The sequence below is a fragment of the Ctenopharyngodon idella genome, chromosome 8, assembly GCF_019924925.1.
Source record: "Ctenopharyngodon idella isolate HZGC_01 chromosome 8, HZGC01, whole genome shotgun sequence".
Lineage (NCBI taxonomy): Eukaryota > Metazoa > Chordata > Actinopteri > Cypriniformes > Xenocyprididae > Ctenopharyngodon > Ctenopharyngodon idella.
In genome coordinates this window covers 1,778,868-1,794,084 of record NC_067227.1, presented here as the reverse complement: position 1 = coordinate 1,794,084, position 15,217 = coordinate 1,778,868, and the positions used below count along the sequence as shown (strand labels likewise).

The 15,217-nt window shown below is 37.4% G+C and overlaps 1 protein-coding gene across 8 annotated transcripts in view; it reads right to left on the bottom strand.

Moving 5' to 3' along the window:
• The window catches only part of cabin1 (calcineurin binding protein 1), a 122,916-nt gene extending 108,465 nt beyond the window's left edge, over window positions 1-14,451 (bottom strand). For all 8 annotated transcript variants that reach the window (XM_051902317.1, XM_051902320.1, XM_051902319.1 and 5 more), the window contains exons 1-12: window positions 14,359-14,451; window positions 13,168-13,202; window positions 12,936-13,031; window positions 12,237-12,350; window positions 11,961-12,095; window positions 11,543-11,723; window positions 8,524-8,653; window positions 8,275-8,424; window positions 4,573-4,985; window positions 1,597-1,768; window positions 985-1,121; window positions 683-900 (exon numbers count right to left, since the gene is read on the bottom strand). In XM_051902317.1, the coding sequence (XP_051758277.1) occupies window positions 683-900; window positions 985-1,121; window positions 1,597-1,768; window positions 4,573-4,985; window positions 8,275-8,424; window positions 8,524-8,653; window positions 11,543-11,723; window positions 11,961-12,095; window positions 12,237-12,350; window positions 12,936-13,031; window positions 13,168-13,170 (1,749 nt within the window). In that variant the 5' untranslated portion in view covers window positions 13,171-13,202; window positions 14,359-14,451. The remainder of the gene's footprint in view (window positions 1-682; window positions 901-984; window positions 1,122-1,596; window positions 1,769-4,572; window positions 4,986-8,274; window positions 8,425-8,523; window positions 8,654-11,542; window positions 11,724-11,960; window positions 12,096-12,236; window positions 12,351-12,935; window positions 13,032-13,167; window positions 13,203-14,358) is intronic.
• Between the last annotated feature and the right edge of the window lie 766 nt (window positions 14,452-15,217).

Below are 15,217 nucleotides of genomic sequence, written 5' to 3'. Positions count from 1 at the left end.
GATTCAAAACTCTTTTGCTGAAGAAATTGAAGAATGTAAATGCATTTACACAAGAAGAAACTTGTCCATGAAGGACAAATAAAAGAAATTATCTTGCTCTATCAGAGCAAGTGAAAATTGTCAAGTGTTTATATAGTTTATTATATACAGCAATAGAGACTCAAACATGTAAGGTTATGTAGTCATTTTCAAAGAGTTATCTGTTGATTCTACAGCTTACATATGATCTGTATATATTAATATTTATTTAAAATAAATGCTTAATAATTATTAAACTAAAATTGCTTGTGTGAAATGGATTAATAATAATATAGATCATATAATAATTAGATAAATCATATATAAATCATAAAATAATTATATAAATCATTAAAGCAAGACAATTTCATCATTAAATATTTGTTTTTACTATATAGTAATCTTTAATTTGGAGGAAGAGAAACTGGGGGAGGGACTTTATTGCGTTGGATGTGTCAATGTCACTTTGCTCACATCTGATTGGTCCAATTTCGGTTTGAGATCTCTTACCCAGAACATAACCTGCCCCGCAGCAGGTTAGCTGTGGAGCGTAAGTTACTATGGTGATGAACACCGCTAAAAGCCAAGTCACTTTCATGGTACCTAAAACCCACCTGAACCTCTTGGTCATGACTTCGTCAAATGCAGCGACTGGTCGTCTCACCTTTATGTGCTGGTTGCTGGAATCTCTGAGCAGTGGGTTGGGTAGCCCAGCGCTGTGTTTCCTCCAGTAGGTGAAGAGATCCAGCACCACTCCACCGAGGCCCGCTGGCCACTCCTCCAGAAACATCCGCCCCACCGCCTTCAGAAACCGCATCATCAGCTCCAGGATGCCGCCGTTCTGCATGTTCGCCAGCAGGAAGGCATGCACATCCTTGCGCTCTGACCGTGAAGAACAGAGAGAAAAATAAAAAGGATGCAGAAAGAAAAAAACAATGAATAAAACAAAAACCTCAGTTTCTGTACCTGACTCCATAGAGATGATATACTCAGAGGAGTTGGATCCGGAGCCTCGGTTCAACTGGGAATCAGGTTTGACGTCACAATGAGAGTCCATGTTACTGAGACTCTCCTCATCTTCATCATCTTCAAACTTTTTCAGCCTGAAAATAAAGAAGCTTTTGAGTATGTTTTTCACTTTCTAAGGACAAGAGCAGCAGGCTCTTGGAAAGGAGGGGTTTAGAGAGACCAGATCCTTTATCAAGCCGTTTCAGACACTGTGAGAAAAGTGTTTTTTGACCTCAGATGCATGTAAACCTATTGTAGAAGACTCCAAAACAAAATTAGGAGCCTTTAAAATAGCATATTTGGGGCACTTTAAAACAATAGAAATGACAAATAATCTTACTTCAGCTGTATTGACCCTACAAGCAATTAAATCACATGTATATTTGATATCTAATTATATACAGCTATGTGGAGCACGATTTTGGTCTAATGAGCTTTTACTGTGGGAGAGGATTGAGCCAATGTGACAAAACAAAAATAGAAAACACATGTCTGACAAAATGTCTTAAAGCGCATTGCTTGATATGGTCACAGCAAAAACCCTAAATAGATCATTAGTAAAATAAACACCTAGAGGGGAGGAATTTGATCAGGAGCTCTTGGAAGTCAATCTTCTCTTCTTTCTTGCATTTGGTGTTGCGGACACGTGCAGAGCGTCTCTTTGCCGTCTCTACGTTGTCCTCTACCACACGTTTTCTCTTGGTGCCTTTTTTCATTTTATCACTCATGGCAGCGTCCAGAGCTGTAGGGTGAACAAGAGTGACATCAGTGTCAGTGTTAATACCTGTGTGACTTTATAAGAATCAAAACCACTGGAAAAAAAAACAAACAAATATAATGTATAAATAATTTCTATATTTTTTTTTAGAGCTTTCACTAATGCTTATTTTGGTAATCGAGTAATCGGTTGAATTTTCATGATTAATTGAGTTTTTATAATAACAATGAGGCAAATATTATTTGGTTCAAATAAAGTATCATAAGCAAGTAATCATATGGTTTTATAGAACAACACTGTTAAAATACATAATATACATAATATAAACAATCAACTTATGTACAGTGCTCAGCGTAAATGAGTACACCCCCTTTGAAACATTTTAAATGATATCTCAATAAACACAAAAACAATTTCCAAAATGTTGACAAGACTAAGTTTAATATAACATCTGTTTAACTTATAACATGAGAGTAAGGTTAATAATATAACTTAGATTAGGGTGATGCAAAAATGAGTACACCCCACAACAAAAACTACTACATCTAGTACTTTGTATGGCCTCCATAATTTTTAATGACAGCACCAAGTCTTCTAGGCATGGAATGAACAAGTTTTGCAACATCTATCTTTTTCCATTCTTCAAGAATGACCTCTTTTAGAGACCGGATGCTGGATGGAGAGTGATGCTCAACTTGTCTCTTCAGAATTCCCCATAGGTGTTCGATTGGGTTCAGATCAGGAGCCACTGAATCACTTTCACCCTGTTCTTCTTCAGAAATCCAACAGTGGCGTTAGATGTGTGTTTAGGATCATTGTCATGTTGGAAAAGTGCACGACGACCAAGGGCACGGAGAGATGGTAGCATCTTCTCTTTCAGTAAAGAGCAGTACATCTGTGAATTCATGATGCCATCAACGAAATGCAGCTGCCCGACACCAGCAGCACTCATGCAGCCCCACATAAGGACACTGCCACCACCATGTTTCACTGTAGACACCATGCATTTTTCTTTGTATTCCTCACCTTTGCGACGCCATACAGTTTTGAAGCCATCAGTTCCAAAAACATTTATCTTGGTCTCATCACTCCAGAGTATAGAGTCCCAGTAGTCTTCATCTTTGTCAGCATGGGCCCTGGCAAACTCTAGGAGGGCTTTTTTGTGCCTGGGCTTTAGGAGAGGCTTCTTTCGTGGACGGCACCCATGCATGCCATTCCTCTGCAGTGTACGCCGTATTGTGTCACGGGAAATAGTCACCCCAGTTTGGCTTTCTACTTCTTTAGATAACTGCAGTGAACTTGCATGCCGATTTTCTTCAACCCTTCTCATCAGAAGACGCTCCTGTCGAGGTGTTAACTTCCGTGGACGACCTGGACGTCTCTGTGAGATGGTTGCAGTTCTTTTTTAAATTTTTGTACCACTTTTGCTACAGTATTCTGACTGATAAGTAAAGCTTTACTGATCTTCTTGTAGCCTTCACCTTTCTGGTGTAAAGAAATGATTTTCTTTCTCAGGTCTTGTGACATTTCTCTTCCATGTGGTGCCATTGCTGACAGCATGAAATGGGAAGGGGTTTTAACACCCTTTTATAGTCAACTGTCTGCTGGACATCTGTGTAATGAATAATTAGACTCACCTGTGGTTGAATTATTGTTAAATTAGACATTTCTAGTCTAAAATTTAGCTTTGCTCCAGAGACTTTCAGTGGGGTGTACTCATTTTTGCATCACCCTAATTTGAGTAAAACTGAAAAATGTGTAATCTACGTTATATTATTAATCTTACTTGCATGTTATAAGTTAAACAGATGTTTTATAAAACTTAGTCTTGTCAACATTTTGGAAAATGTTTTTGTGTTCATTGAGATATTGTTTAAACTTTTCAAAGGGGGTGTACTCATTTACGCTGAGCACTGTACATTATGTATTACAACTAATGCCTGCAGAGGGCGCCAACAGCCTGTGATTGTTGTTGCACTTTACAGGAGATCAAATCCTTGTTTAATATTGGCCAAATGACATTTAATTCAAATGTTAACTTATTCTTTAATATTTGGCCACTTCTTTATGATAGAAATGCTACAGCCACTGTAATTTCTTGAAAAAGAATATATGGACATCAAAACATGCAAACTCAGAGCGAGCGTTTAAACATTTATTTTGAAATTGCGATGAACAGTTATCATATTTAGAAACATATTGATGTATTGTGTTGGCATAGGTTTATAAACAATTTACCTTACAAATCTGATGAAAATGGTGCACATCGCATTCCCAGATGAAAGTTATAAGCAGCCCAAACTCACAGCATATACAGAAATGGAGTTTGAGACGCGCTCCACGCATGTAAATGATAACAGTTCATGTGGAGAAGCATTTACTGTGAACAAGCTCTGAGATGCTCTGAGATGCACGTAATGTAAATAACTAAAGCGCATATATATATTAAACCTGCAGGGCACATACATTTATTTAATTGAATCGCAGCATTTGTGATTTCACAATAGCACTGCGCTATATTATGATTTTTAAATGGTTTTAATATATCGCGCAGCCTTAGAAAACTCTAATAATGCGTTTCATGCATTCTTGTCCGTGGAATGCGCCACTTCTGGTATTATTCGACACCGGTAAATTTCAATCAAGGATTTTTTTAAAATCGAGTACTCAAATTTAATCGAGAAATTCTAACAGCCCTAATATTTTTTAAGGCACTTTTGATATTTTTGTGATAGGAATCTTCACATCGTTAATCCCAGTTCTGTATCTCACATTACAGTTGAGAGACTGCATATATGTTCATGCGTCATGTACACATTCATACTGACCAGCAGTAGTAACCATGGTGACGGCAGCATCCTCAGCTCCATTGGCAGCAGTAGTGGTGACTGTGGTTGTGCTGATCTCAATGATGTTCTGGCTCTGCGGTACTCCTCCAGGAGTGATGGGCTCGGCCTGCGGCTGGATAAGCAGCTCGGTGGATGGGGGTAGACTGGAGCTTGGGCTGCTGGGACCAGGAGGAGGGGCAGGGGGGGCCTGAGGTACACTGACGTTCATGGGAGGCTGAGGAGGGTCTGAAGCAACAGTAGCGGGCGCTGGAGTGCTGGTGGGCATTTGCAGGAGGCAGTCCGGGTCACGGTACATTGACAAATCAATTCGGCGGCCAAAGTCAGGCCGTGGGACCAGGCAAGCGTTCTGGTGTTTGTACATGGCCAAGAAACTCTCGCCCACACTCTTCCACCTATAGGGGTAAGAATACATCACACAGAAATATTAAAAAAAAATACTATGGATGTCAATGGCTACTGTAAACTGTCTGGTTACCAACATTCTTCAAAATATCTTCTTTTGTGTTCAACAGAAGAAAGAAACTCATACAAGTTTGAAACAACATGTTAACATGTTATGAGTAAAAGATGACAGAATTTTCATTTTTGGGTGAACTATCCCTTTAAAGAAATAAAATAAAATAAAAATTTAAAAAATTTAATTTGAATAATGCATGAGCTTTAACTTGGGGTGGGTGATACAATCACAGGAATAAAATACATTTTACATTATATTCAAATAGAAAACAGTTATTTTTAAATTCTAATAATATTTGACAATATTACAGTTTTTACTATATAAAATGCTTTTTGTCAACACTAGTGTTTTCCAAATGTTGCTCGACCTATAAACATAGGTATCTACAGGGACAATATGCATCACATGACTAAACGTGTCATTGTTTTCAAATACCTCAGTTTTCACAGTCCACACTACAGCACAAAAACTGTGTTTTTAAAATGTATCCACTTGGGAGAATCTCAGTTTTCGCAGTATCTGGATTAGTGTAGATATAGCCTAAGAGACTTATTTTAAAAAATATTTTTTAAAATCTTACCAAACCCAAACTTTTGAACAGTAGTGTACCAGCAGAAATCTGTAAACTGGTATAAATACTTGTGTATTAAGAAAAATTGGAAAAATAAATACAAAAAAGTTGCCATTTCTTTTTTACATTTGCCTTTTAATTTTCAACAATCACAGTCAAGTATCTCAGCCGTTAAAATGAAACTCATCAAATCATCAATTGTTTTTTATTAGGGGTTCAAGCGCATAACGCTGAAACCCTGTTGTTATTGTTAGGATTTTCAATGATCAATATTCTGCCATAAAAGTGATCAGGCAGTAAGTCGAAGATACTTGAAACTTTGAGGCAATGTCACCAAGGCTCGCCCTGATCGGCCTGACGATGGCGCTAAAACGCTCATAACTCCTAAACCGTTCCTTGGCCGAAACGCCTCAACATCCAAAGTGGCCACTTTTACTAAAATGGCTGTAACTCTTTAAAGGATTAGTCCACTTTTAAATAAAATTTTCCTGATAATTTACTCACCCCCATGTCATCCAAGATGTTCATGTCTTTCTTTCTTCAGTCGAAAAGAAATTAAGGTTTTTGATGAAAACATTCCAGGATTATTCTCCTTATAGTGGACTTCAATGGCCTCCAAACGGTTGAAGGTCAAAATTATAGTTTCAGTGCAGCTTCAAAGGGCTTTAAACGATACCAGACGAGGAATAAGGGTCTTATCTAGCGAAACGATCGGTCATTTCCAAAAAAAATACAACTGTATGTTTTATATCAGGGATTCCCAAAGTGTGGTACGCGCACCCCCAGGGGTACGCGAGCTGCCACCAGGGGGTGCGCGAGAGGAAAAATGTACTGGCGGTCTGTTTTTTTAAGTGGGATTTTTCCATACAATAAAAAAAAACATGAACAGTAAACATTTCCTTTGTAATCGCTTTTATTTTAAATAAAAAATTATAATTTATTAGTTTTTGATAGAAACGTAGAAGAAGACAGCTGCTGTCTTCTACGCACTGCTCTTCTTTTATGCACTGCAGGCTGGGCTATATGCGTGCCAACTCGTTTCATTCATTCCATATATATATTATAAATATGCTTAACTGGCTGAAATCAGGGAAACTGTCAAGTGGGACGTCTTATCTATTTCGGAGCTTATTCTCTTTAATGTTGTGGATCGTTTGTAACTTCATTGCAATTTAATTCAATGTACTGTCGTTCTAATTTTCATAACCGTTGTGTTATGATGATGATGATGCTAGCTCCACGGTCATTCAATAGGCCTAGCCTATTGCTGCAATGTTTCTTTTACGCGTCTGAAAATAACCGTGCTTTCTGTTACTGAGCCTGTGTCTGTCACTCGTCCTCGTAAAAGTGGAAGCTGGTGCGTAGCTTTATTGCATTATATTGAAACTTTGTTGATGTTGTTATTGTCATGCGTGTTCTGGTTATTTGCGCATGATTAAACATGAGTCTTTATATGGCGACAAAAAGCTTTGTTGCGGTTTTTTTGAAGTGGGGATTGGGGGTGCGCCTACCCGGTTGGGACATAGAAGGGGGTGCGCAGGAAAAAAAGTTGGGAACCGCTGTTTTATATAAACAGATGATCGCCTTGCGCGTGCTTCCGCTTTCCGTATTCTCCAAAAAGTTTACGCTGTATGTCCTACGCCTTCCCTATTCAACTTACGGAACGTCAGTTACATTTTTTCCGTAAGTAGAATAGGGAAGGCGTAGGACATACAGCGTAAACTTTTTGGAGAATACGGAAATGCGGTTGTAGTGGAAGCACTTAGAAGGCGAACATTTGTTTATATAAAGTATATACATTTACATTTTTTTCGAAAATGACCGATCGTTTCGCTAGATAAGACCCTTATTCCTCGTCTGGTATCGTTTAAAGCCCTTTGAAGCTGCACTGAAACTGTCATTTTGACCTTCAACTGTTTGGAGGCCACTGAAGTCCATTATAAGGAGAAAAATCCTGGAATGTTTTCATCAAAAACCTTTTCTTTTCTTTTCACGGCCGCCATCGGCCAATGAATTTTGAGCACCTACTAGACCAGGTTAACGGGGACCTATCGGAACGAAACTCGCTGGGCCTGTTTGACTCGATAAAACTACTGCAGTAGAATTCTCTGGACTCTCTAGGTCAATAATCATCAAGAAAATATTGAACTTTAGCATTTGGATAGCTATAACAGTTTCATTTAGAAAATGGGAATGGCCAAATGCTCACAAAAGCCCATAACTCCTAAACAATAACTTAGGTGAGCATATGTGGCATACGATTCTAAACAAGCATGCAAACTTTTATGGAGATCAGGCCATAGGTGGCGATATAACTTTCAAAAACACAATATTTTTATGAAATTTCCGAAAATTGTTTTTTCATCTCTGATTTGGGTGGTTACAGGCTTGCTATATAATATGTAATATCTTACAATTGCACTTCAAGGCCTTAAAGCGCTTGAACCCCGATAACTGCTGCTCGAAACTATATTTAATTTTATATTTGACACCCAAGAAGTCTATTACATAAATGTTACCTGAACATTTGTATAATTCATAATTTTATTATGTATTCTGATAAAAAACCTTAATTAACCCAAGAGATTCCTTCAAACAAACTGTAAGATGAATTCCAGCAGTAGTCTGTGGATTAACAGTGGCCCAGACTCACGTGAAGTATTTGATGGGCTGAACCAGCTGCAGGTCAGCTACCGGGTGCCGTGTGAGTTTAGCCTGTCTCTGTCTCCTCAGTTCCAGTGCTTCCTCTACAATGCTGTGGGCTTCATCCTCATCTACATCCACATACTGCACTGACACATCACTGCAGCAAAAAACACACAGACACACACACAAACTCAAAAAAGTTTCTTCGTCAACAGGACAAATGTTGGATGCCACATTACTAGCAAAAGGTGTATACAGTTTGGAGAACATCTTCATAGAGTCTCGTCTGAGGCAGGGCTGCTCTTCAAAGATCTTCTCTTTGAGCACTCGCCCCTTACTGTAGCCTGTGTCCTTCTCCAGAGCCTTACAGATGTAGTACAAACAACCTGCGGGACAAACAGACAAGAACATAACGCTGCGACTACAGAGAAGATGATGAAAGTAGCTAGTGGCAGGAAATCAAGGTAAAGACAACATGAAACAGCATTCACAACAGTAACCGCATACTTGTTCAGTGGCCTTGGCACTAGAAGTATTTTTCCCATTAACATATATTACGGCTACATGATATTGGGGGGAAAAAAACAACATTGCAATATTTTGTGTTATTGCCGTATATATTGTGATATGAAAAAATTTCAAGCCAACACTTTAGTTTAGGGTCCAATTCTCACTATTAACTAGTTTTATATTAGCATGAATATTACTAGGATATTGGTTGTTTATTAGTACTTATAAAGCACATATTAATGCCTTATTCTGCATGATCATATTCTACATCCCTTAATCCTACCCAATACCTAAACTTAACAACTACCTTACTAACTATTAATAAGCAGTGATTAGGAGTTTATTGAGACAAAAGTCATAGTTAAAAGTGAATATTTGTGAATATAATGTGACCACTTTCACTAGCTGACTTGAATAGCTCTATTTTGAAAGAATTAATAATAATTCTAAAATGATGATTATGTAGAGGAGTGAATCTTCATAAAAAAAACATAATAATAATAAGTTTGAGTGAGAACCATCATTTTAGGGCTCAACGGTTTGGGAAAGGCTTGGGAAATGTGGGTGTTCACACCTGAATACACTCTTTACTAAAATCTCTTTCGGTAACCATAAAGTCAACAGAGATTACAAAAAACTCTTTAAAGGGCGGGTCTAATGCTATTCCATGCATTCTGACTTATTTACACTGTTAAAGAGTTGGATTCTCATGCTAAACATGGCCAAAGTTTCAAAACACGAGTTGGACGTATGACAGAGTATTTCTGTCCCAAATACATTACTTCCAGTTTCGGACTGGGTTTCGGAGAGTTTTTTTCGAGTATGGCCTGTATGATGTCAAAAGAGAGCGGAATTCCTTGTATAGGCACTTCTCCCTGATAAGCACGCACACACACATCACCCAGAGCAAGAGCAAGAGCACGCCCATCAACGCGCTTCGTTCGGGATACGGAAGCCGAGAGATTTTTCAATAATGCGTCCCAATTCAGGGGCCGCACCCTTTGAAGGCTGCATACATCATCGAGGCAGTCTCATTTAAGAAAAATAACCATTAGATTGCAACATAAGAAAGAAATTACAGTATTTTACACCTCACAATGAATATCAGTCAATTTTATTACGGTTACTTTTCTTAAATAAGACATCCTTGATGAAGTATTCAGCCTTCAAATGCAACCTCCGAAGGATGCAGCCTCCGAAATGAGACGCAGCTCCTGTCACTGAAGGAGTGTGTTTTTAGTTGTGAGCGAAAGACTACCTTTTTCAGCTTCCCATATTACCCAGCGTCAAGGGAACAGTGGATGGAGTTTGTTTTTCCGGGGCAGCAACGGAGTCGTGCATGTTTGTTTGTTTGTTCCCGGGATTTTGGTGAGGAATGCTTTGTAAACAAGTCCCAGTTCGGCGATGGATTTGCAAATCGCGGGTGGTGAGTAAAACTGCATCAGATGTCTGTGTTTTGTTGGCAATCGGCGCGCAAGTGCATAAAATGTAAACAACACAAACGTTTTTGTTCCCTTTGTATTTATAATGATGTCGGAGCTAGCAGACGATCTCTACACAAAAGCTGCGCGCGCTCGTGACTCTTTAGCTCCGCCCACGGCACTGACGGCACGCCTCCAGGAGCTCTGCCTTTTTTCGGAAAGACTCGGTTTAGCGTATCTATCTTTTATAAATATGATAAAACTAAAGACTTTTCGGAGATATGAAGGATGCATTGTTACTCTAAATGTACTCAAGATTAACATGACGAGATTGGCAGAAACTGTGTGATACCCCCCCTTTAAACTTGAGTTATCATAGGACAGATTCCCAATGTTTTTGACCCATTCAAATTTTACTTTAAAATAACAAATGACTATTATAATGATTTTTGTGATTATTATTAAAAAAAATACACAGTATGGAGAATGGATGGATGGATCAAACAAAAATGTTTTAAACAAAATAAGAAATATATTACCATTATAATAATACTATATAATAAAAACTTTTTCAAAGCGTTTTTAATTAATTTTTTTTTTTTTTTTTTTTAAGAAAAAGTTTTAAAAGATATAAAATAATAATAATGTTTTAGTACAAATGCAACATTACAATAATAACATTTATGTCTTAATTTTTCAGTTGTTAAACCATCAAGCTTTTTTTGGTGGAAAACTGCATAAAGTATATATTTGTTTTCATACTTCAATCAATGACTCGTGTATATATAGACATTTAGTTTACTGTAAAATGAAGATGAAATCACACAGACTTATGCCTTGTAGAGAAGCATATACCATCACTTGATAATCTTGGAGCTCATGGCAGGTGTGTATTAAAAGATTTATACATTATCCTTCATAATCAAGGTCGTTATGGAAAAAAATTAATTGGATTTTTACTTCCAGAACTGGACTGTACTGAATACTTAGCAGGAAATAATGTATTATTATTATTATAAATTATGTATAATAGTGTATTATTTTTCCCTCGCTTATATGGCCTTGGTATATAAGCAGAAAAGTCCTTTCAGAGATAGAGAAGTTATTATATTTTGATTTATAAAAAAAAAAAAAGAAAAAAAAAACAGAAAAATTAGCACTGATGAGTCATGCAGTCCATTTTGATTTCTTTTTTTTCTTTTTTTTTTTTTAATTAAAGCTGATGAATAGCTGTGATCTGATTCTAGAAGATCTAGGTTTTTAAAATCAAAACTGCAAAAGTTTGAACAGTGAGGATGTGAATGATGTGCTCTGGTTGTGTGTTGCACATGTTTCTGGACTCACAGCTGTAGTCACTGAGAGCGTAGAGGACTGTGATGAGACTGTCCAGGCAGGGCCAGTGATCCGGGTTACAGCGCAGGCCCACCTCAAAGGCATGGCGGGCCAAAGGCATGCTGGCCTTCCTCAAGGCCAACTTTCCCATTTTAAACCACATATTCACATCTGTGGAGTCCAGCATGACAGCCTGCAAAACAAACAGACATGAACCGTGTCACTGCCCGCTCACTGGATCTTTCTGTTACACTGGAGGAGTTACTGCCATGTTAACATCAAATGTACACTATCATTTTTTTCTATGCTTCTTAAAGAAGTCTCTTCTGTCCAACTTTTGAACGGCAGTGTGTTTCTAGTAAACTGCTAAATACGCATGTGGGATGAATTAGGCACCTTAAACTGAGGGATTTGTTGAAAATGTATTTACTTTTACATAGAAGTCCATGGCAGTGTCTAGATCATCTCTGAGCACAGCAAGACTGGCCAGGTTTTTATAGGTGGAGTACTTCAACATCAGCCCAGGATGCTTCAGTCCTACTTTCTCATCTTCAGATGCCACTGCCTAGTGCAAGAAAACAAAGAAGTCAACAAAATTTGGTCACAAACTGGCTTTGCAAAATAAAAAACACTGGTGTCCAGAGCAAAATAAATGAAAAGATACTCTGGATCTCATGGTAAGATGTGAGAATGATGCGTGCTGTACCTCCTTGAGCAGTGGGGTCTTGAGGAGCTCATGGTAGGCTTTGGCAGACTCGTCAATCTTGTCATGTTTCTGCAGATCAAGAGCTTTATGATACAGCGCAAACGCTTCCGCTTCCTGCAACACAAATGAGAAGGAAATGGTTACACTGGATTCAACAATTTTATTTTTTCTTAACCCTATAAAGCCTGCTGTATCATACTTGATACTAAATTTCTAAAGCATATAAATTATCAGCATAATCAGAACTTTGCTGAAAACATGTTGTACAAATGTGAGTCTCAAATATGAGGCTTTCATCTCATCAGGCTTTCGAGGAAGGTTTATTTGTTTATCTCTCAATCATCATTGTATTGCATTATATGTTTTAAAACTACAGAGTTTTGATCATAAAACTAATCATTTAAATATCTTACTAAGGCATATTATTGGCAGATATAGAGTGACGACTGATATTTATATGCATTTTATGTCAGTATCTGCTATACTTTTATATAAAGATCTCATTGATTTACATTATAAGCATCAACATTTCATCTTCCTTTTTAGCCATATAAATATCAACATCTGCACCAAATTGCATCTTTTTCCTCTGAATAAAACTGAGGTGTTTTTTTCCTCCTTGAGTCTGAGCTCTGTATTCTCACTATACCAGACTATATGAGCCATAACTTGATGAACTTTTGAAAGCATGTGACTCACCTGGGCTTCCTTTGTTTGACTTGGCTTAGTGCTTCTGAAGGAGTCTTCATGCTCATCCGCAGCCTGAGACGCCGCATTCAGCGCAGCGATACGGATCTGTGATCGGCAGAAGATACACGAACACAGTGAACAACATGAATGGCTCTACAGCATGACAGCAGCAGGTCAAATGGTCATCTGAGGTAGTTTAAATCGATATAATAAAAAGCATTAAACATATAGTGTGACTTACCATGTTTCTGATTTATTCACTCTGATCATCAGCATCTGTTGTGGTGCAACATTATAAAAAACAACAATGAAATTAAAAGTGGATCAGGACCACATATTATTACACGGCTACTAAAATTCATTTGAGCAGTGCTAGTTTATAATATCTCACTTCTTTCACATAATAAAATATTTTATAAAAAAAATACTTGACCACAGAATGTCAATCAGAATCTATTACAGAAAGACATGTAATAAATTATTATATTAAATGCTATACTAAACTAACAAGTGTGTATGTGTATATCACATACGTTCTTATTCATCGTCCCTTGCACCTAATTCAGGAAACGGGCAATTTATACAAAGATTTTTAGTAGAAGCATAAGATCCGGTGCACAAGCTGATGGACTGGAGACAATCTATATCTTTCTTATGTGATTGTGGATGGAATTTCAGAAGATGTACAGAGTACAAATATAATATGACTAATTTTACAAATTGTGTGACTGTAAAAGTAGCCATATTTGCACCATAAACAAGATTCTATTTGGTGCCATTTACACTTCATGCAAGTACAGTATCTACAACTATTTATACGCGTCTTGTATACTATACTTCATATACCACATACTATACTTGTCTTACATTGCCTTGTCATAATTCACTTCATGCCTTTAGTACAGTGTGTTTGTGCCCCCAACAATGGGACAAGATAACCCCGCTATAAGACTTACAATGCTGTGCTGTAACAACCACACTGACCACTGTTTCCATTTCTCCAGACAGTATGTTGCTGTACATGCCAAACTCTCAATAACATGCCAATTAACGCTCATTGTTCTTGAGGGAGCATCTTTCCCCTACTATTACACACATACATTGATATTTCACTGTTAGCTTGATAAACAAACAGAAGAACCTTAAGTAAATCCCTCACAAGCTTCGTAAACATCAGAAAACGGCGGTATTGAATACATTGGTTGGGTTATTGATATCACAGCGCTGTCTGTTTATGAACCCCATTCAATAACAACATGCTAACAATGCTAGCAGCAGAAGCACAGCTGACCTTACACAGCTACTGCATTTCTATTTAAAGCACAATTTTCCTAATACTTAAGGAATGTAGGACATTAAAGAAGTGAGTTCAGCTGCGAAGTTGTGTACTGTGTTTGCATGTTTATTGTTTTGATGGAGAGCTCTTGCTTACCAGCTGCACGCATGATCTTCTGCTCTGAGGAGAGTCGCTGAAGTCAGTGTCGAGCGCTCCGATTGGACGAGTGCGTGCACGCGCAGCTGAAAGCAGCCAATGGCGTGTCCAGATCTCAGTTTTGTCTTTGTGTGTGCTGTTTCTCAAATTACTTTGGAAATGTAAAAGGTTACAGATTACAAGTTACCCTATTTAAGATGTAGTAAGTGGTGTAACTATTTTAATTACTTTATTAAAGTAATGTAATTGATTGCATTTGATTACTTTTCTAAATTTCTAACGAATGTTTTCAACTGTTAATCATTTTAAACATTTAAACCAGGCAGGGTTAACCTTACTGAAGTACTCAACACTGATTACTGTCAGACTTTCAAAATCCTTCACTTGAATTAAGATTATAATAATTTAATTTTAAAACACAACCACCACAAAATCAGACTTTAGCACCTCTTTTTACTTTGAAATCATTCTGAGGTTAAATACAGATTTAAAATCATGACAAGAAATGGTTTAATAGCTATGATACTGTTTGAATATGGTTAAAATAAACCATATTGAAACAGTCAATGACGTGTCAGATCTCAGATTTTATTGTGCTGTTTCTTAATCAACTGTTCAAGAGATTCAGTCAATGTCTGAATTCAGAAACAGCACAATAAAATCTGAGATCTGACATGTCATTGGCTGTTTTCAACAGTTTTTACCTTGAATCTTGATATATTTGTTGAAAGTCGGGCCACACAAAAATGCAAAGACTGTAAAAGTGCACGAGTACAGGGGCTAACAAGTTCAAAAATATGTTGCAACAATTATTAACGGTTTGTCAAATAACATTGTAATTGTTTACTTCTCACTACTT